The sequence below is a fragment of the Ornithorhynchus anatinus genome, chromosome 1, assembly GCF_004115215.2.
Source record: "Ornithorhynchus anatinus isolate Pmale09 chromosome 1, mOrnAna1.pri.v4, whole genome shotgun sequence".
Classification (NCBI taxonomy): Eukaryota; Metazoa; Chordata; class Mammalia; order Monotremata; family Ornithorhynchidae; genus Ornithorhynchus; species Ornithorhynchus anatinus.
In genome coordinates, this window is record NC_041728.1 from 27,108,875 (window position 1) to 27,130,135 (window position 21,261).

The following is a 21,261-nucleotide window of genomic DNA, read 5'->3' on the forward strand; positions in this document are numbered from 1 at the left end:
GGTCCGTCACTCGCCAGACGCCGTCGTCGACGACGGCGGTGACATTTAGAAGGGAATTTTCCCATAAAAGACTCACTTATATCTGGAGGCTTGCTGGACAGCGCGGAGAAGGTGAGATACATGACGTAGCAGCTGATGAGCCCCGACTGCAGCAGGCCGGAGTGAGGCTGTCCTGCGAACCACCGGGAATCGTCTTGAAAAGACTCAAACTTTTAAATCATCACCTCGAGAAGGGAGTGTAGTCTTCGGAAGGGGGCGGGGGGGGGGGGGTCCCCCTTTAATTCCAAACTGGAACGTACGGCCGGGGCAGAGCCTCCGAATTTTGAAATTTGGGAGTTCCCTTTACTCAAAGGGTCAACGGAGATGGACACCCTCACAATCTCCCTTTCTCCCTCCCTCCGCCTGGTCGCGGTGTCCCTCGCCCCCAGCCTCCCATTCTCATAAGGTCTCCCTCCCTCCGACTCCCTCCTTCCCTGGCAATCTCCCTCCCTCGGAAGGCAGAGAGGCAGAATCTCTTGGGGAACGGGACTTTCCCGTTGCTGCCACTCTCCACAACCAGAGGCCGCCTGGATTCAGGCCACAGGCGCTCGCCTGTTAGTCGAGCGGGCCGGGCCGGCCGCCCCTCGGATCGGAGCGGAGATCTCCGGTAAAGGCCGGGGAGGGAGCGGAGCCAGGCCCGTAAGCTCCTGGAAGGCGGGCCCACGGCGGGCGGGCCGTCATTTCTACGGCTCGGGGGGGTCGAGGGGAGGCGGGCGGGCTCACGTTTCTGGATGCAGGGAGAGACGGCCACGGCGGAGACGAGCAGGCAGAGGCCGCCGTGGACGCCGAGCAGGATCTTGTTGTCCTCGCAGCCCTCGGGGCGGGTGTAGAACACGGCCATCAGGGCCAGGGCTCCCGCCGCCACCGAGTACATGAGGAGGGTCACCAGGGCCAGGGCCGCGTACCACAGCTTGTTGTGCGCCGTGCCCGCCGTCCTGCGGGGGGAAGGGGCGGGGGGGACATCACCCGTCTCTCAGCCCCCACTGTGCACTTCTCCCGGGGGATCTGACGGGGCAGGGGCCGGCCTCTCTGTGTCTGGGGAGAATTCGGGGCTCCTTTTTTCGAGACGGGGGAGGACCGGGTACGGTCCGGGGTTCGAGGAGACCCGGGCCCCGCCCCGTGACCGGGGGACCCTCCTCAACCGGGCCGACTTAACCGCTCCGTGCCTCGGTTTCCTCATCGGTAAAACGGAAATGAAACGCCTCTTCTCCCTCAGCCCGTCAGTCCCGCGTGAGACAGGGAGCGGCACCCCGGCATCTGGCGGATAGAGCCCCCGGCCTGGGAGTCGGGAGGATCTGGGTTTTAATCCTGGCTCCGTCACCTGTCTGCCGTGTCGACCTTCGGCAAGTCGCCTCACTTTTCTGGGCCTCGGTTCCCCCCTCTATAAAACGGGGATCGAGACTGTGATCCCCACGTGGGATAGGGACTCCGGCCCGATGCGCTTGTGCCCACCCCATCGCTCAGCCTAGCGCCTGGCACATGGTAAGCGCTTAAATAATAACCGTGGCATCTGTTAAGTGCTTATTCGTTATAAGAGATAAGACGATTATCATTACTGTTACGGCCTTGTATCCCCAGCGCTTCCCCGCCCAGCCCCGTACCAGTTTTTATTCCATCTGTGGGCGAACTCCACCAGGAGGATGAGCTGGATGGCGATGAAGAGGAACCCGCCCGCGGCCCCTACGTAGCGCCAGGCTGCGGAGGCGGGAAGAAATGGAAAGCCGATCAGGAAGCGTGGGCGAGGTACGTGTCTACCGACCCTGCTGTACCGTATGACGCTTCCGAGGGCTTAACACAGCGTGCCGCACACGGTCGGTGCTGCTCGCTGAATGCCAGCGACTGACTGAAGCGAGTCCCACGAGGGGGGGCGTCGGACATCCACCCGAGTCGGGCTGCATCAGTGGGTTCACTCAGGGCTTACTCGGCCCGAGCGCCGCGCGAGGTGTAAGATTATCAGGTCAGACACCCACCCTGTGGGGCTCACCAATCTCAGAGAGGCAGGGTGGCCTAGTGGACAGAGCACGGGCCTGGAAGTCAGAAGGGCCTGGGTTCTAAACCCGGGGTTGCCACCTGTCTGCTGAGTGACCTTGGGCAAGTCATTTCCCGTCCTCTGTGCCTCCGTTGGCTCAGCTGTAAAATGTGGATTATTCATTCATTCATTCAATCTGATTTATTGGGTGCTTACTGAGTGCAGAGCACTGTACTAAAGCGCTCGGAAAGTTCAATTCGGATATTTATTGGGCGTTTACTGTGTGCAGAGCACTGCCCTAAAGCGCTCGGAAAGTTCAATTCGGATTAGGATTACGAGGCCCATGTGGGACCGGGCCCGTGTGGGACCCCCCCCCCCCCCCCCCCCCCCCGCTGAGCTTGTACCTACCCCGGTATTTAGAACAGTGCCTGGCACGAAGTAAGCGATTAACAAATATCATAAAAACCCGAACCCCCAGCAGCCTAACCACGACCGCCTCCCCTCAGAGCGCCGACCACCCACACCCACGAAGGGGCGAGCAGCGAGGAGGCCCGCCCAACCGAATGCGTACCTTCCAGAAAGGTATCCTGGTCCGGGATGAAGAACGCTCCGGCGCACATGGCTGCCAGAAGCAGAAGCTTAAAGAACCAGAAGCTGAGGGAGATAAGGGAGAAGGGCTAAACGGAAGTCCTCCACGAAGATGGAATCCCTCCCCAACCCCGACACACCTCATTAAATCCCGGGATCCATCCCAACCCCCGGCTTCCTGCCGATTCCCGCCCAAAGGGACGGTCCTGCCTCGTGGAAAAGACCGTCAACTGTCTGTTGGGTGGCCTAGTGGATAGAGCTCGGGCCTGGGGAGTCGGAAGGAACAAGGTTCCGACCCCGTCTCCACCACTTGTCTGACCTCGGGCGGCCCACTTAACCACTCTGGGCCCTCAGTTCCCTCATCTGTAAAATGGGGATGAAGACGGAGCCCCAGGGGAGACCTGGGCTGCGTCCCGCCTATCTTGTATCTCCCCCACCGCTTACTACGGCGCTGGGCACATAGTAAACGCTTAACGAGTCCCACGATTCTCCCGATCATCGGGGGAAGGCCGCGGCGGACGGGGGCGGGGATGCCGAGGGCGGAAGGCGGGAAAAGGAGTCCGCCCACACTCACCCGTTGTGGATGTAGGCGCGTAAATTCTTGCTGCTGTTGATTCTGAGGGTGAGGAGGAAGAAGAGGAAGAAGAAGCACGCCATGCCGAAGCAGACCCGGTAGACGGCCGAGTAGCCCACCAGCTTCTCGCACGTGTCTCCGGCCTGGATGCCCTTGCAGATGTCTTCGTAAAAAGGAATCTGACGAGGGAGAGGGGAGAAGTCACACTGACATTTCCCGACGGGGCTAAAACGCTCAGTACGACGGGTGGCGACGTCGTGGGCGGGGAACGTGTCGACCATCTCTGTCACACTGGACTCCCCCGAGTGCTTAGGACGGTGCTCCGCACACGGTAAGTGCTCGATAAATACCACCGATTAACCGAGGCTGACCTGGCGGCCCCTGATTTGAGATCTCTAATCCAGCGGGGGCCGGGAGTGGACGAGTCGACGGTGAGGGGAAGCTGCGGGAGAGGCGAAGGGAGAAGCGGGAGGAGCGAAGGGGTGAGCGGGCAGCCCTGAAGCCGACGGTCGGGGTTTTGTTTTAATCGAGAAGCGGCGTGGCCTCGTGGAAAGAACGCGGGCCTACGAGTCAGAGGACCCGGGTTCTAAACCAGACTCCGCCACTCGTGACCTCGGGCAAGTCACTTCTATCTTCTCTGGGCCTGTTTCCTTCACCCATGAAATGGGGAAGAAGAAGAATTATTACGGTATTTGTTAAACACTTACTACGTGCCAGGCATCGTACTAAGCGCTGGGGTGGATGAATCGGGTTGGACACGGTCCCTGTCCCATGTGGGGCTCACCGTCTCAATTTTCATTTTACAGACGAGGTAACTGAGGCTCAGCGAAGTAAAGCGACTTGCCCGAGATCCCACAGAGGACAAGTGGCGGACCCAGGATCAGAACCCATGACCTTCCGACTCCCAGGCCCGTGCTCAATCCCCTGTGCCAGGCTGCTTCTCAAGAGGAAGAAATCCAACTCCCTCCTACTTAGACTGGGAGCCCGGGAGGGACAGGGACCACGTCTAACCGGATTATCTGCAATTTATTTCTGTATACTAAGGCCTGCCTCCCCCTCTAGACAGTAATCTCCTTGTGGGCAGGGAAGGTGTCCGTTTTATTGTTCTATCATCCTCTCCCAAGCGCTAAGTACAGTGCTCAGTAAATAAGATCGACTGATTATCTGGTATCCACTCCAGGGCTTAGCACAGTGCTCGGCAGGCAGTAAACGCTTAAGTACCATAAAAGAAAAATAATCATCCACTTCACTTCTCTGTGCCTCAGTTACCTCATCTGTAAAATGGGGATTAAGACTGTGAGCCCCACGTGGGACAACCTGATTCCCTTGTGTCTACCCCAGCGCTTAGAACAGTGCTCTGCACATAGTAAGCGCTTAACAGATACCAACGTTATTATTTCCTGAGCACTTGCTGTGTGCAGAGTACTGTACTGAGCGCTTGGGAGAGTACAAGAGAACGATAAAAAGACACATTCCCCGCCCACAAGGAGTTTACGGCCCAGAGGGCCGTCCGTCTGTTCTGGGCCAGGACTTGAAACACACAGATGTTTAGCAAGCACAAACACCGGCATGAGTCTGGGGAAAGGACACGTAAGTCCGGCGGGCTGGATCGATTCCAGCAGAGAAGAATCTGCTCTGGTCAAATATTTGCTGTTCCAAATCCTTCCCCTGGATTTGAGAAAAGAAAAAACATCACACTCATTCCTGAACCTCAAAAACATGGGATAAAGGGTGTGGCCTCCCCTCACGGAGCAAGTGGGAGAGACCAGGAATCCTCTTGGAAAGCATGAACGGTCAAAGGCAGGCCTGGCCTCAGAGAACCTGCCAGGCAGAAGATCCTAATAACAATTACAATACTGTTACACGCTTACTCTGTGCCAGGCACTAAGTCCTGGGGTACATTCAGTCATTCGATCGTATTTACTGAGCGCTTACTGTGTGCAGAGCACTGTAAAATGGGATTAGACTTCGTCCACATCCCACACGGGACTCAGTCTTAATCCTCATTTTACAGGTGAGGTAACTGAGGCCCAGAGAAGTGAAGTGATTTGCCCGAGGTCACCCAACAGACAAGTGAGTGGCGGAGCAGGGACGAGAACCCAGGTCCTTCTGACTCCCAGGTCTGGGCTCGATCCATTAGGGCGCGCTGCCGCCTCTCTTGCTTTGCTCCCTCAGGTGGGCCGCTGGCCCTGTACCCCCTCGCCGACTGGGGCTGGGGGCTTCGGGGGCCCTCCGGGACGACAGGAAGTGGCCCCGAAAGGTAACCATCAATGGCCCGCAAAACCTCCGGTGGTTGCCTATCAACCTCCGCACGAAACCAAAACTCCTCACTCCAGGCTTCAAAGCTCTCCACCGCCTTGCCCCTTCCTACCTCTCCTCCCCTCTCTCTTTCCACCGCCCAGCCCGCACGCTCCGCTCCTCCGCCGCCCGCCTCCTCGCCGTCCCCCGCTCTCGCCCGTCCCGCCGCCGACCCCCGGGCCGCGTCCTCCCGCGGTCCCGGAACGCCCTCCCTCCTCACCTCCGCCAAACCGATTCTCTTCCCCTCTTCAGAACCCTACTTAAAACTCACCTCCTCCGAGAGGCCTTCCCAGACTGAGCTCCCCTTCTCCCTCTGCTCCCTCTACCCCCCCCCTTTCACCTCTCCGCGGCTAAACCCTCTTCTCCCCCCTTTCCCTCTGCTCCTCCTCCTCTCCCGTTTCAACCCCTCAGCGCTGTACTCGTCCGCTCGACTGTATATATCTTCATCACCCTATTTATTTTGTTAATGAGCTGTACGTCGCCCTGATTCTATTTATTTGCTATTGTTTTAACGAGATGTTCTTCCCCTCGACTGTATTTATTGCCATCGTTCTCGTCGGGCCGTCTCCCCCGATTAGACCGTAAGCCCGTCAAAGGGCAGGGACTGTCTCTGTTACCGATTTGCACTTTCCAAGCGCTTAGTACAGTGCTCTGCACATAGTAAGCGCTCAATAAATACTATTGAATGAATGAATGAAAGGAAGGCAAGGCAAGACAGAGAGGTGCACTGTTCACTCACGACCATTTCGTGCCATTTGGGAGCGGGGGGCAACTCAGGGACAGGATAGGGCGGCAACCAAGTGGAAAAAGCAGGAGAGCGGAGGCAGGACACCCGGATGCTGCGGCTCTGCCGCTAGCCTGCTGGGTGACCTGGGGCAGGTGGCTTCACCTCTGTGGGCTCTCCTCTCCTCCCCCGTAAAATGGAGATAAGAGTCTTGCTCTCCCTCCCCGCCTTAGTGCGAGCACCGTCCCCATGGGGAGAACGGACTGCGTCTGACCTGCCCAGTACTTAGCCCAGGGTTCAAAAGAGTCCTCTAGAAAGTACTCAACAAATACCTAAATAGTAATGGGATGGAGGGAGGCAGAGCAGACCAACTTTACCGATGCTCCGGAGATCAAAGGAGCCTGAGGGAGAGGGCTGGTTCACTGGGCAGCCTTCGGAAAGCAGAAATTGGACAGGGCATAGGAGGGAACAAAGGAAAAAAGACTGAAGAGGATGGGTAAATAAAGACACCACTAATCATCACACCTAGAGTATTCATTACCTCTCACCCGCGTCCTACCTCTGGCCAGCAACGCTCTCCCTCTTCTCATCCATCCGACGACGGATAATTGCTCTCCCCCCGACTTCAAAGCCTTAGTAACGAAGGCCCATCTCCTCCAAAAGGCCTTCCCTGACTAAACCATTTCCTTTTCAACTCCCTTCACCTGGATTTGCTCCCTTTATTCACCCGGGCGGCCCCCTCAGCACTTCTGTCCATATCCGGAATTTATTTTACTTAATGCCTGTCTCCCCCTCAAGGCTGAAAGCTCATGGTGGACAGGGACTGTGTCTACCAACTCTGCTGTACTGTACTCCCCAGCTGGCTCGCTCTCCCTTTTAATAACAGTGGTATTTACGTGCTTAGTATGTGCCAAACGCTTTTCTAAGAGCAGGGGTCGATACGAGGAAATCAGGTCGGACACGGCCCCTGTCCCACATGGGGCTCGCGGTCTTAATCTCTTATTTCATAAATGAGGCGACTGAGGCACAGAGGAGTGAGGTGACTTGCTCAAGGTCGCACTGCGGACACGCGGTGGAGCCGGAATTAGAACCCGGGTCCTTCCCACTCCCAGGCCCGTGCTCTTTCCATTAGGCCACGCTGCTTCTTTTGAGACTATTCGCCCTACCTTCAACCCCACAGCACTCACGTATATATCTTTAAATTATATAAATTATTTATATCGTCTCTCTTCCCCTCTAGACCGTGAGCTTGTTACGGGCACAGAACGTGTCTGCTAATGCACGATTCATATTAATGTCTGTCTTCCCCTCTAGACTGTAAGCTCATTACGGGCAGAGAACGGGTGTCTGCTAATTCTGCTGTCTGGAACTCTCCCGGGCGCTCAGAACAATTCCCTGCCTATAGTAAGCGCTCAGTAAATATCACTGATTGATTGGCTTCTCCGAGGCAGCACTCCCTTGGAAATCAAGGTAGAGACTCTGATACTAAGTCCAGCTTGGTGAGGATCTTGGGGTGAGCTAGTGGTTTCTTGACTTCCACTCTACCAACCCTGTTCTATTGTTCCCTCCCAGGCATTTAGTACAGCGCCTCGTACAGTGAGTGTTCAATAACTACTGATCATTAAAATCACACCTCCTCCCGGAGGCCTCCCCCAACTAAGCCCTCATTTCCTCTTCTCCAAGCTCCCTTCTGCGTCTTGGATTTGTACCCTTTATTCGCCCCACCCTCAGCCCCACGGCCCTTATGTACGTATGAACCCGTGGGTACACGAAGGACCATATCAAGTGCCCGGGAGAGTACAAGATAGTCAGTCAGATACGCTCTCTCGACCCTAAGCTCCTCGCGGGCAGGGAGAGTGGCTGCCAACTGTTGGATTATACTCTCCCAAGAGCTTAGTACGGTGCTCTGCACCACAGTAAATGCTTCGTAAATATCGCCGTTGATAGCCCAAGGAGCTTACAGTCTAGCAGGGAAGAGAGACCCTAAAATTAATTACAAGAGGAAAGGAAAAGGGGAATCTCTACGTCAAGTCACAGAGATTCGGCGGCGGGCAGAGGCGAGCGCTGCGAGGGATGTCGTTACTGAAGTGCTGAAGGAGAAGTTGGGGGTACATAAATAAGGTGGGGAGAGAGGCAACAAATGGGGCGGGGGGAGACCACCTGGGGAGATGTGATTTCAGGAGGCTCTGAAGAAGGGGACGTGGGTGGTCTCAATCTACGAGGACACAGGGGCTTTCTTAGCCAGGGGCCCCTGAAGGCTTCGATTGGAGGCGGCGCAAGTTCTCCGTGAGCCTGCTGTGGGCAGGAGTTGTGTTTACTGTCTACTCTGCACACGGTAAGTGCTCAGTAAATACCAGTGACCGACTGACTCGCCCACCCCTGGCCGCCAACACACCTAGAATCTCTGCTTGGTCAAAACTCAGACCAGACCCTCAGAGCGCAATTCCCTAAAGGGAACCCCAACCCTGCCCACCTTCCATCCCTTTATCGAGAAGTAGCACGGCTTAGTGGAAAGAGCCTGGGCTTGGGAGTCAGAGGTCATGGGTTCTAATCCCGGCTCCGCCACTTGTCTGCTGTGTGACCTCGGGCAAGTCACTTCACTTCTCTGTGCCTCAGTTACCTCATCTGTAAAAATGGGGATTAAAAAAACGTGAGCCCCACGTGGGACAATCTGACTGCCCTGTATCTACCCCAGCGCTTAGAAGAGTGCTCTGCACACAGTAAGCGCTAAACAAATATCATAATTATTATTATTTATCCCGAGAGTTCAGATCGTCCCCTTCATTCACTCATTCGATTGCATTCATTGAGCGCTGACTGTGCGCAGGGCACTGTACAAGCACGTGGGAGAGTACAACAATAAATAGATACATTCCCCGCCCACAGAGAGTTTACAGTCTGGGTAGGGGGCGGGGGGGAGACAGATCAGTGCTCGGCCCATAGTAAGCGCTTAACAAATACCCTAATTATTATATCAATGTAAATTACAAATACCTACGTAAGCGATGTGGGGCTGGGAAGGGAGATGAATGAAGGGAGCACGTTAGGACGACGCAGAGGGAGAGGGAGAGGGAGGAGAGGAGGGCCTAGTCGGGGAAGGCCCCGTGGAGGAGACGGGCCTTCGATAAGGCTTTAAAGGGAGGGAGAGGAACCGTCTGTCGGATCTGAGGAGGGAGGGGGTTCCCGTCCCCGGGGAGCTCAACTCCGCGGATGTGAGCGGGGCCCGAGCCCCTGAAATTCACTTTCAAGGTTGGCGACGAACCCCGGAGGAGGGCGCCGCAGTAGGCCGCGGGAATCCGATTCCCAACCGTCTCCAGATGGCCCGCCCGGGCTTGTTCCGGCAGGGGCTCGTCTGAGGACACGGGTTCGGCTCCACAATCCTCACAGGGCACGGCCGCCCCGCTCTCAATCGCCCCATTCAAGTTGCCTCACAGTGGCTCATTGACGACTCCCCGGGACAGCTGCCTCGCCCCGCCCCCCCCCCTTCCGATCGCCCCCAGCTTCTCTCCTCCCCCGTCGCTCTCCCGGGGAGAGCTACCAGGGGAAACGAGGGCAGGCGGGCAGTCTCGGGTGCGGGCTCCGGGCGGGGAGCGGCTACCAAACCCAAGTTTAAGGCCACCTCATCGTCCCGCATCCTAGACCCTGGAACGATCCCTCCCACCCCAAACGGTTTCGGATGGCCGCGGCGTCCCCACCGCACTCGGACGAGTTGGCCTTTGTGTCGGCTCTACCCCGCAGCTCACTCGGCAGCCCGACTGAACAAACCAGTCCCTTCAGAAGCCGGGGGATGGGGCGGGGTCGGGGGGTGGGGGTGTGTATGAGAGAGACAGAGAGAGACACACTGAAGTAGAGGGCTGGCTTCGTGGGGAATTTTTCCATCCCCGAGGACGTGGGGCGAGTCTGGCACAATGGAATGAAGCTGCCAGATCCAGAGGGGGGAGGAGGAGGAGGAGAGGACACGGCGGATTGTCCGCAATCCCACTGGAGGCCAACACCTCCCCTTCACCGAACTTGTCTGGAGTGGAGGGGTGGGGGGCCAGGGAATCCACTGCAGCATCCTCCTCCGGAAACCAACAGGGGTTCGCCGCTGTGAACCTTGAAACTGAATTCCGGGGGCCTTGGCCCGGCCCGGCCGGGCTCAGATAGGCAGAACCGAGCTCTCCGCTGCCAGGGGGCGATCCGAACTGTCGGGGTCAGAAGGGATGGAAGATGGGCAGGATTGGGCTTCGCTTGGGGAACTGCATTTTGAGGGCCCGGCTCTAGTTTCTGCCGCACGGAGGTTTCAGACGTGGGAGTCCGGTCGGCGCTTTTGGGGCAGCTCGGCTGGTTTGAGCGGCAGGGGGTGTAAAAGACTTTTCGGACGACAAGCCGGGAGGTACCCGGAGGAGACCCTCGGGCCCCTCTCCCTGCCGACCAAGACGTCCTGCTACGTGAACCCGGCTGCCCCAGATTTGCCAGCCGGGGACAACGGCGGGGGGGGGGGCCAGGGGAATCTCCCCCCCCAGGGCGACGAGGCAAATCCTGGATCCGTCCCCTCCCCCGTCTTCCCCCCGTGTGGCGGGGAAACGCCCGTCGCCCTGCTGTTCGGAGAAGCCCGTCGCCGGGGTTCCACCGACGACCCCGCGGCGCCGGCTCCCCTCAGTGACGGAAGAGGCCGGGGAGGACGCCGGGAATTGGCCGAGGGAGGGAGGGAGGGAGGAAGGAAACACTTCTGGGCACAGATTAGAAGCTCCCGGAGGGCGGGATCTCCTGACTCTGCCATATTCTTCGCACAGACCTCTGCAAGCAGTAGGTCCTCAATCGATACCACCTAGTGGACTCATTCATTCACTCAACAGTATTTATTGAGCACTTACTATGTGCACAGCACTGTACTAAACGCTCGGAATATACAATTCGGCCACAGACAGAGACAATCCCCGCCCAACTGGTGGACGGGGATGGACCGACTGGGCAGTGGGCCGATGGACTGAGGGGGGAAAAGGGATGCGTCTGTGTGTGTGTGTGCGCGCGCGCGCGCGCACGCGCTTGGGAAAGCACAACATTTAGAAGACCCGATTCCTGCCCTCCAGGATCTCACTTACGATCCAGTGAGAAGCAGGGTGTCCTAGCGGAAAGAGCCCGGGGGACCTGGGAGTCAGAGGACCCGGGTCCTCATCCAAACTCCGCCACCTCCGCCACTTGTCTGCTGCATGATCTCGGGCAAGTCGCTTTGCTTCTCTGGGCCTCAGTTCCCTCATCTGTAAAATGGGGATGAAGATCCCTGTGTGGGACAGGGATTGTGTCCCAACCAATTATCTCGTATCTACCCCATCGCTTAGTACAATACCTGGCACATAGTAAGCACTTGACGAATATCACTATTATTATCCTTATTACAGTGGGGGGGAGACAGACAGTAAAATAAACTACCAGTAGGTAAAGCAACAGGGTATAAAGCTACGCAGGTGACTGCTCTGGGGGTGACGGGGGGGAAGCACCCAAGTGTTTAGCTGGTGCCAAAGTGATGACGGGGCAGTTGGTGGAGGGGCTACAAGCTGGAAGATGAGGGATGGACAAGCCACAGCTTAGGGAAGCAGCACGGCTCGGTGGAAAGAGCCCGGGCTTGGGAGTCGGAGGTCATGGGTTCTAATCCCGCCTCCGCCACTTATCAGCTCCGGGGCCTCGGGCAAGTCACTTCCCTTCTCTGTGCCTCCGTAACCTCCCCTGTAAAATGGGGATCGAGACCGTGAGCCCCACGTGGGACAGCCTGATTACCTCGTACCCTCCCCCCAGGGTTTAGAACAGTGCTTGGCACATAGTAAGCGCTGAACGAATGCCCTCATTATTATTATTATTATTATTATTATGTGATTTCAATCTCCTGACATCTACTGCAGTGGTCAGGAGCACTGAAACGCCCCCACAATCCTCAGCGTGTGGGCTGCCGGCCCTGTCACAATAAAGCAGTTAAAAAAAAAACCACCCAAAAAACTTCGTCCTTCCTTCTTCAGAGAGGCGACGGGGCTTTGGGCAAAGAGCGCGGGATGGGAAGCCTGGAGACCCGGGTTCCAGCCCTCTTCATGACCCTGAGCAGGGTTACACCCGCACCCCCTCTCGGACCGCGTCCCGTCTGTCTAATGTGGCCCTTGGTCCCCCGGGACAACAGCAGAACTAAAGGCGGGTCTTTTCCTCTGCCTGTCCCCGCCGCGGAGGAAAGCTGGACGCTGGCGTCGCGGCACGGAGCTCTGGCACGGAGGGCGCCCGAACGACCCCTGTCGGGTGCGTGAACCGAGGCCGGCACTGGGACGGCACCGAGGTGACATCTGGAAGCCCTCACTTTCCGAAGAGAGACGCGGAGGGACCGCGGAGGGACCCAGACCGGGGAGGGAGGCCTATTTCCTGGTGGGCGAGGCCCCGTATGAGTAGACGCGACTGAGCGCTTGCTACGTGCAGAGGCCCGGACCGTGCACGTGGGAGAGCACGATACAACGGTGAGCAGAGACGTCCCCTGCCCATGACGAGCTTACGGTCTAGGGAAGGTGACAGTCACCGCTAAAAGGAATTAATATATAAATTAAAGACACGTACACGAGTGCCATGGGGGAAGAATCAAATATCCAAAGGTCACCGATTCCAGGCATAGACGACGCAGAAGGGAGGGCGAGCTGGGGAAAGGAGGGCCGTGACGCTCAGCACGGGGCTCTGCACACGGTAAGTGCTCAATAAATGCAACTGACCGATCGACTCTCGGATGTTCTGCCGGCACCTCGAACCTAACACTTCCGAAACAGGACTCCTCGGCTTCGCGTCCCAAGCCCGTCCTCCCTGTGACTTTCCCGTCGCTACAGACAAGCACCGCCGTCCTCCACAAACCACAAGCTAGTAACTTTGCCATTAACCTAGACTCATCTCTCTCATTCAACCCGTCTGTTCAATCTATCATCAAATCCCCTAGGATCTTCCTTCTCCTCCCTAAACGCTGCCCTTTCCTCTCCTTCCAAACAGTTATCATGCTGGTCTAAGCCTTTATCCCGTCCTGCCTGGATTAGCGCATCAGCTTCCTTGCTGACCTTGCTGACCTCCCTGCCTCCTGTCTCTCCCACGCCAAGCCTTATTTCACTCTGCTCCCTGGATCATTTCTCCTCAGTGTTCAGTCCCCGTTTCCCCTCTCCTCAAGAACCTCCGGTAAATGCTCATCCACCTCCACGTCCAACCAGCTCCTCGTCATTGGTTTTAAAGCACTCGATCACCTGGACTCCTAGTGTCCCTTGCCTTTTTTTTGGGCGGAGGAGGGGGTGCCTGTTTAGCACCCGCTACCATCGAGCCCTCTTCTACGTGCTGGGGAAGAGACAGGCTTATCAGGTTCATTTCCTACCACACGCCAGACGCTTCATCCCTCTGACGACAACCTACTCGCTGGACCTCCATCTCGTCTCTCTCGCCGCCGACCCCTTGCCCACGTCTTCCCTCTGACCCGAAACGCCCTCCCTATATGACAGACCGCCACTCTCCCCGACTTCGAAACCTTATTAAAACTCCAACTCCTCTCCGAGAGACCTTCCTTAATTAATAATAATAATTACGGTACGATAATGATAATTAGGGTATTTATTAAACGCTGAAGTCCTCACTTCCCTCTCCCTTCTGCGTCGTCCTTGCCGTTGGGTCCGTACCCTTTGAGCACTTGATTTTCACTCCATCCTCAGCCCCACGGCACGTTTATGCACATCTCCGCAATTTATTTTAATGTCTGTCTTCCCCTCTAGATTGTAAGCTCCTTGCGGGCAGGAAATGTGGCTCCCAACTCTGTCATACTCTCCCAGGTGCTTCGCTCAGTGCTCTGCCTACAGTAAGGGCTCAATAAATACCACTGATAGGTATTTATTGACTCAGTGTTTCCGTCGGGTTTTTCTGGATATCCCAGAAGGGTAAGGTGGAGAAGCCGCGTGGCCTAATGGAAAGAGCACAGGTCTGGGAATCGGAGGGCCTGGGTTCCGATCCCAGTTACGCCGACTGCCTGCTGCGTGACCTTGGGCAATTCATTTTACTTCTCTGGGCCTCAGTTCCCTCGACCGTAAAATGGGGATTAAACACCTGTTCTTCCCGCGACTTCAACTGTGAGCCCCGTGCAGGATAGGGACGGTGTCTGAACTAAGTAACTCGTACCTACCCGAGTGCTTAGAAGAGGGTTGGACACATAGTGGGTGCTTAACAAATACCATTTTAAAAAAAAAGGGAAGTTTGGGCTGCTTCTCAAATCCCCCTAAGTCTGTAAAAGCGGCATGGCTTCATGGATAAAGCCCAGGCCTGGGAGTCGGAAGGACCTGGGTCCTAATCCCGGCTCCACCACGTCTTCTGTGTGACCTTGGGCGAGACACTTTACTTCTCTGTGCCTCAGTTACCTCATCTGTCAAATGGGGATTAAGAGTGTGGGACAGGGACTATGTCCAACTGAATTAGCCTGTATCTACGCCAGTGCTTAGAACAGTGCTTGGCACATGGTAATAATAATAATGTTGGTATTTGTTAAGCGCTTACTATGTGCAGAGCACTGTTCTAAGCGCTGGGGGAGATACAGGGGAATCAGGCTGTCCCGCCTGAGGCTCCCAGTCTTCATCCCCATTTTCCAGATGAGGTCACTGAGGCCCAGAGAAGTGAAGTGACTTGCCCACAGCCACACGGCTGACAAGCGGCAGAGCCGGGATCGCTTTAAGGTAACCCCAGAACTCCCACCTGGCATCTCCCGGCAACTCTGTTCATGTCGGGCTTTCCCAAGCGCTTAGTGCAGTGTTCTGCACACAATCGGCGCTCAATAATACTGAAACCTTTGACAATTAACATCTCCCAGAATTCATCTTCCCTCCGAAACGCTCTCCCCTCCTTGGGTGTGCAAAGGCGACTGAGACCATCCAGTCTTGGCTTTTCCCTCACCGTCAGAGGGGCCCACCTCTGACTCGGAAAGAACTCCCTCGCACGCACGCACACGGACGCCTACACACGTGTTCCTTAAGAACGCCGCGTTACGGGAACAGTCACATTCCAGTCACCATCGACGAGTGGGAATGAATCAGTTAAGGGGGGGAGGTGGTTCGACGATACCACCAAGAGTACCGTTTTTAACTGTGCAAATTCTATTATTGTTCCTTCCAACGCTAGCAGGGGCGTTTTGCAGTCTGCGCCTCACTGCCGTTTTACCGCCGAAACAGGGAGCGAGACGCACAGACTCCTGTTCGGAACGGGACGGTCAGGCCGGGGAAGCAAGGCGACATCGAAGCCCCTTAGCTGACAGCCCGCAGAAGGGCGTGCCCGGCTCGTCCTCCCACTTTTTCGATTGCGAGTCCCCCAGGGGACGGGGGCCGTATCCGATTCCCCATCTACTATTCTTTCCCAGGGCTTAACACGGTGTTCAGCACCAAATAGGCGCTGAAGAAATGCCATCCCCACCCCGAATCTACCGGGGCCAACGTGCGGGTCGCGTTCGATCCGGAACACAGTCGTGTCGTGTGTGGAGACCCTTCCCTGACTCTCCCGTCGTGTGCTAACCAACTTGCGCGATGAGAAGTGGAGCGGCCTAACGGTCAGAGCCCGGGCCCGGGGGTCGGAAGGACCTGGGTTCTCAACTCAGCTCTGCCGCTCGTCCGCCCTGTGTGACCGGGGGCAAGCCGCTTCGCTTCTCTGGGCCTCGGTTTCCTCATCTGCAAAATGGGGAGTCAGACCGTGAGCCCCGTGTGGGGCGTGGACTGTGTATCACTCGATCATCTTGAATCTACCCCAGCGCTCGGTACAGCGCCTGGCACAGAGTTAGCGCTTAAACGCCATTAAAAAAAAAAAATAAAAATACCCGTTAGGAAAGAAATGAGAGGGTAGGCTCTTGGATATCCCTTCCTCGCCGCTCTTTAACCATTCTACCCTAAAATAAACGCCCTCCGCCTTCCGCCAGCCCCCTCGCTGGCCTCCCCGCCTCCACCCCATCTTTCCTCTCGCCTCGCCGGCCTTCGTTCCGAAACAGCGATGGGAGGCTGCCTCCCTTTTCTTAACGCTATCCGTTAAGCGCTCGCTACGCGCCGGGCACCGGACGAAGCACTGGGGTAGATACAGGCTGATCAGGTTGGACACCGTCTCCGTCAACTAAGCCATCGCTGGTACGTCCCGAGCTGTTCTCGGTGCTTGGGAGAGTACAAAATAACAGTACAAAATGATAATCCTGCCTCTCCCGCAACGTTCACCCCCATCACCTCCCTTCCCGCCGAACGCGCCGCAAGCCCCGTGCTCTCCGTCCGACAGGAGTGGCCACCTCCTCCCGGGAGCCTTCCCCGACTGACCCGCTTCCCCGGTCGCTCCCAAGACACCCCCCCCCCCCGACCTCGTCGTTCCCTTATTTCTTCACCTGGGCTTGGGCCTTCTCTCTACGCTCGTGAACTCTCCGCTAATTGCACGGTAGGCGGCTTCTGCTCGCTCGGGGACGGGAACTGTGGCTTTTACCTCTTCCCGTAAACGCCCCGAGTGCCCGGTACCGTGCTCCGCCCAGAGCGGCCGCTCGATAAATACTCACCGCCGCGCACCAGGGATGGCGGGGAGGAGGAGGCGGGGGACGATGATCACAGAGGGAGCGTGGAAGTGCGGGGGCGGGCAGAGGGGGAAGGGGTTCGGCCACTTCGGGCTCCGGTTTGGGGGCGGGAGGCAAGGGCCAACCGGGGTATCACCCGGCTGGACGCCCTTAACGAAACGAGGGCTCGGAGGTCATGCTCTCGGCTCCGCCGCCGGGCGCCGGCGGAACCTGGCCGTCGGCTCTCTCGCGCCATCCCCTCCCTCGGCCCTGGGGTTTCGGAGGCGCCGGGACCCCGCCGGAGCACGCGCTGGCCGGACAACTGCTCCTAGGTCCCGGGGGGGCAGAAGACCCGCCCACGCCCCAATTCTCACAAGGCTCCTTCTCTGAGGGACACAGGAAGAGGAGGATGGAGGGGCGGGGGGCTGCCCCCTCAGAGGGGGAGCCAAAGGGGCAACCCGCCCCGGATCTCCTTTCAATAACTGACAACAGCAGCCCGGCCCCAGAGTAGAAGCTGCCCCGGCTCGGCCAGTCAGCCGAATCCATCGAGTGCTTACTGTGTGCAGAATACTGTACTGAGCACTCGGGAGAGCACGGTGTAACAATATAACAGACACAGTCCCTGCCCGTGCCGAACCCCTCCGTGAAACGGTGCGTGCCCGCAGCCGGCACCCGTGCAACGGGAAGGCGGGGGTGACGACGGGACGGGGCACGGCCCAACCCAAGTTGAAGGCTCCCCTTCTGGCTTCCTCGTGACCGGCAGAGGGAAAAGTCCACGGATCGGAGGGATCGGGACGGGGCGGGGGCGGAGAAAGTCCAACTGGCCGCGCCCTCCCGCCCTGAACCTTGAAACCCGCGATGCCCGTGAGGTCGGCCGGGGACCGGCCGGTGAGACGCGCTCGTCGGTCGGCGTGCCCGCCCCCGGGGCCGGGGAGAGCCGCCGCTCCCCCGGCAGACGGGACGGGGAGGGGCGGCGGCGGGCCGACCCCTGTTCCTCGCAAACGCCCGTGTGGAGGAAACTCCGGCGAGAGGAAAACCCACGGCCGTGCGGAGAAAGAACCCGGGCCCGGGAGTCGGAAGACCCGGGTCTGCCTCCCGGCTCTGCCGCTGCCCCGCCGGGTGACCTGGGGCAAGTCGCTTCGCTGCCCTGGGCCTCCGTTTCCTCGCCTGTAAAACGGGGGTGAGATCCTACCAAGACTGTGAGCCCCGTGTGGGGCCAGAGAGCGGGTCCAACCTGATTATCTCGCGTCTACCCCGGTGCTCGGTACAGTGACCGGCACATAGTAGGCGCTTGACAAATGCCATCAAAAAAGGCCCCCCCAAACCACCCCCGCACTTAGTACGCTGCTTGGCACAGAGTAAGCGTCGGCCAGATACCGTTTTAAAATGAAGTGAGCTGGATCTCTGACCGGGCCGGTCGTAGGTCCTCAGAGAAGTCACTGGGCCCCTTTGGGCCTCCGTTTCCTCTTCTGTAAAATGGGGACGAGATCCCTCGCGCGAGGACCGTGAGGCCCGCATGAGGTAGGGATTGCATCCGGTCTGATTCCCCTGCGTCTGCGTTACCGCACGGCAAGGCACGGAGAGGGCGCGTCGTAAAGACGTCGGCTGCGAATTACTCGGGCCGTCCCACTGCCCCTCCCTCGGGGAGCAGAAGCCCCAGGAGCCAGAGATTCAGGTGGCCGGGCCAGACATCCCGGGACTATCCCGACGCGAGGAGAGGCCCCCGGGTCTGCCGTTTCCGCTCTCACTTCCCGCCTCAAAGAGGTTGAGGTTCCCACGGAGGGCCCGGAAAGCTAAGAGGTTGCGCTGTTCAGTCAGCGCTTCCTCCGTACTAAGCACCGCGCTGAGGGTCCCTGTCCCTGGACCAGCTCAGAGTCTACGAGGCCCGCGCTGTGATCCCCGCTCTGCAGATGGGAAAATGGGGTCCCAGACGGGTGAAGTGACTTAGCCACGGAGAAGCAGCGTGGCTCAGTGGAAAGAGCCCGGGCTTGGGAGTCGGAGTTCATGGGTTCGAATCCCGACTCTGCCCCTTGTCGGCTGGGTGACTGTGGGCGAGTCACTTCACTTCTCTGGGCCTCAGTTCCCTCATCTGTAAAAGGGGGATTAACTGTGAGTCTCGGGTGGGACGACCCGATTCCCCTGTGTCTACCCCGGCGCTTAGGACAGTGCTCCGCACATAGTAACCGCTTAACCAAATAGCTACATTATCAGCCAAGGTCAGCGGCACGTCAAGGGCGGAGCTCCCTCCCTCGACCCCGCCGCCTCTCCCGACACCCCAGACGACGGTCTGTGGGGGTGAAGGGGGCCGGGTGACACCCGCACGCCAGCGCTCGGGCACGACGGGTCCAGATTAAGCCCCTAACCCAGCCCGAGGCCTCGCCGCCGTCCCCTCCGGACGGGCCCCCCGGAACCCACAGCTGAGAGCCGGACTTACGTGCTCCTGCATCTTGGCGGCCACGGTCTTGGACATCATGATGCAGCAGATGAGGGCGACCAGGATGAAGTAGAGGGCGTACATGAAGCGCGTGCTGGTCGACTGCTTGATCTTGGGGCAGCATCTGCCAGCACAGGGAGCAGCCGGCCGACCCGCAGCAACACGCCAGCTGCAAGACACAGACCCCAGTGAGAAGGGCACGGCCGAGCGGACGGGGCCCGGGGGTCACCAAGTCACGGGTTCTGATCCCGGCTCCCCTCCTTGCCCGCTGGGGGACCTGGGGCAAGGTCGCTTCGCTTCTCTGGGCCTCGGTCACCTCCGCCTGTAAAAGGGGGATCGAGACCGGGAGCCCCACGTGGGACACGGACTGCGGCCAACCTGATTCGCTCGGATCCGCTGCGGCGCTTAACGGTGCCCGGCACGCGCTGAACGCGTAGCGGACACCATCCTCATTATCATCATCAGTCAGCTCTCCGGGAAGGACTGCCAATGGCTGTCCTCTAGACGGGAAGTTCCTCGAGGGCGGGGAACGGATCTGTTTACGGTGTATTCGCCCGGGCACTCAGCACAGTGCCCGGCACACAGTAAGCGTTCGGTAAATGCCACTCACTGACCGAAAGGCCGTTTTACCCACCCGGGTCCACGCGCCAAGCTGCCAGCGGCAGCTCTCCAGATCGCAGCTCGTGAGATTTCACCAAGGTGCAGATCTTCAAGACCCTTTAGGCGGTGAGACTCTTTGGATTTTCCGCCCGCGGCCCACGAGCCCCCGACGGCCACCATCGTCCATCAGTTTCCCAAACGCGGCGGCGGGAGGAGGGAGGATGGAAGCACTTGGGCCCCCAGGCCTGCTCGAAGGCCAGAGCAGGGGCCAGAAGCAGCGCGGCCTAACGGATAGACTCCGGGCCTGGGAGCCGGAAGGACCTGGGTTCTAATCGTTCATTCGATCGTATTTATTGAGAGTTCACTGTGCGCACACGCACTGTATTATGCGCTTGGAAAGGACGATTCGGCAATAGAGACAAAGCCTGCCCACGCCAGGCTTACAGTCTGGGGGAGGGGGGGGAGACAGACATAAAACAAGTAAACAGGTATTAATATAAATAGATATATGAGTGCTGCGGGGCGGGGGGAAAGAAAAGGAGCGAGTCGAGGTGACGCGGAAGGGAGGGGGAGCTGAGGAAAAGGGAGGCTCGGTCTGGAGGGGGGGGCCTCCTGGAGGAGGTGAGCCCTCAGGAGGGCTTCGAATGGGGCAAGAGTGATTGTTCGGCGGATCTGAGGAGGGAGGGTGTTCCAGGACAGAGGTAGGACGTGGGTGAGGGGTCCACGAACGAGGGACAGCGAGGAGGTGAGCGGCGGCAGGGCAGCGGAGCGTGCGGGCTGGGCTGGAGGAGGAGAGAAGGTAGGTGGGGGCAAGGGGATGAGGAGCTCTGAAGCCAAGAGTGAGTTTTTGTTTGACATGGGAGTTGACGGGCAACCACCGGAGATTTCTGAGGAGGGGAGGGACGTGCCCCGAATGTTTCCGTAGAGATAATCCGGGCAGCGGAGTGAAGTATTCTGATCCCGGCTGCACCACTTGTCGGCTGGGTGACCTGGGTAAATTGCTTCGCTCTTCTGGGCCTCAGTTCCCTACTCTGTAAAACGGGGATTGAGATCGTGAGCCCCACGAGGGACGTCCAACCTGATTAGCCTCTGTCAACCCCAGCGCTTAGTACGGTGCCTGGCAGGCACATTGTAAGCATTTACCAAAAACCATAAAAGAAAGTGAAAAAGATCTCTGCAGTTGATACAAGAGGGGTGCCCCTTTTCCCCGCGTGACGGCCAGCTTCCAGCAATCGTTCATTCGATCAATTGTATTTATTGAGGGCTTACTCTGTGCTTAGCACTGTACTGAGCGCTTGGGAGAGTATGATACAATAAACAGACGCATTCCCCGCCCCCAAGGAGCTTACCGTCTAGAGGACTTTAATGGGACAGACAAAAGTATTCATTATTCATTCAGTCATATTTCTTGAGCGCTTACTGTGTGCACAGCACTGTCTTAAGCGTTTGGGAGAGTGCCCTATAAGCACCGTGGCTTAGCGGAAAGAGCCCGGGCTTGGGAGTCAGA

General features: G+C 58.1%; 1 protein-coding gene across 1 annotated transcript in view; it reads right to left on the minus strand.

The window, feature by feature from the left end:
• Positions 1 to 19,934, minus strand: part of SERINC5 (serine incorporator 5) — a 28,717-nt gene extending 8,783 nt beyond the window's left edge. The window contains 8 exon segments of the mRNA XM_029058154.2: positions 77 to 172; positions 763 to 974; positions 1,641 to 1,734; positions 2,580 to 2,662; positions 3,171 to 3,349; positions 19,155 to 19,280; positions 19,282 to 19,323; positions 19,785 to 19,934. Of these exon segments, the coding sequence (XP_028913987.1) occupies positions 77 to 172; positions 763 to 974; positions 1,641 to 1,734; positions 2,580 to 2,662; positions 3,171 to 3,349; positions 19,155 to 19,280; positions 19,282 to 19,323; positions 19,785 to 19,934 (982 nt within the window).
• Positions 19,935 to 21,261: the final 1,327 nt, after the last annotated feature.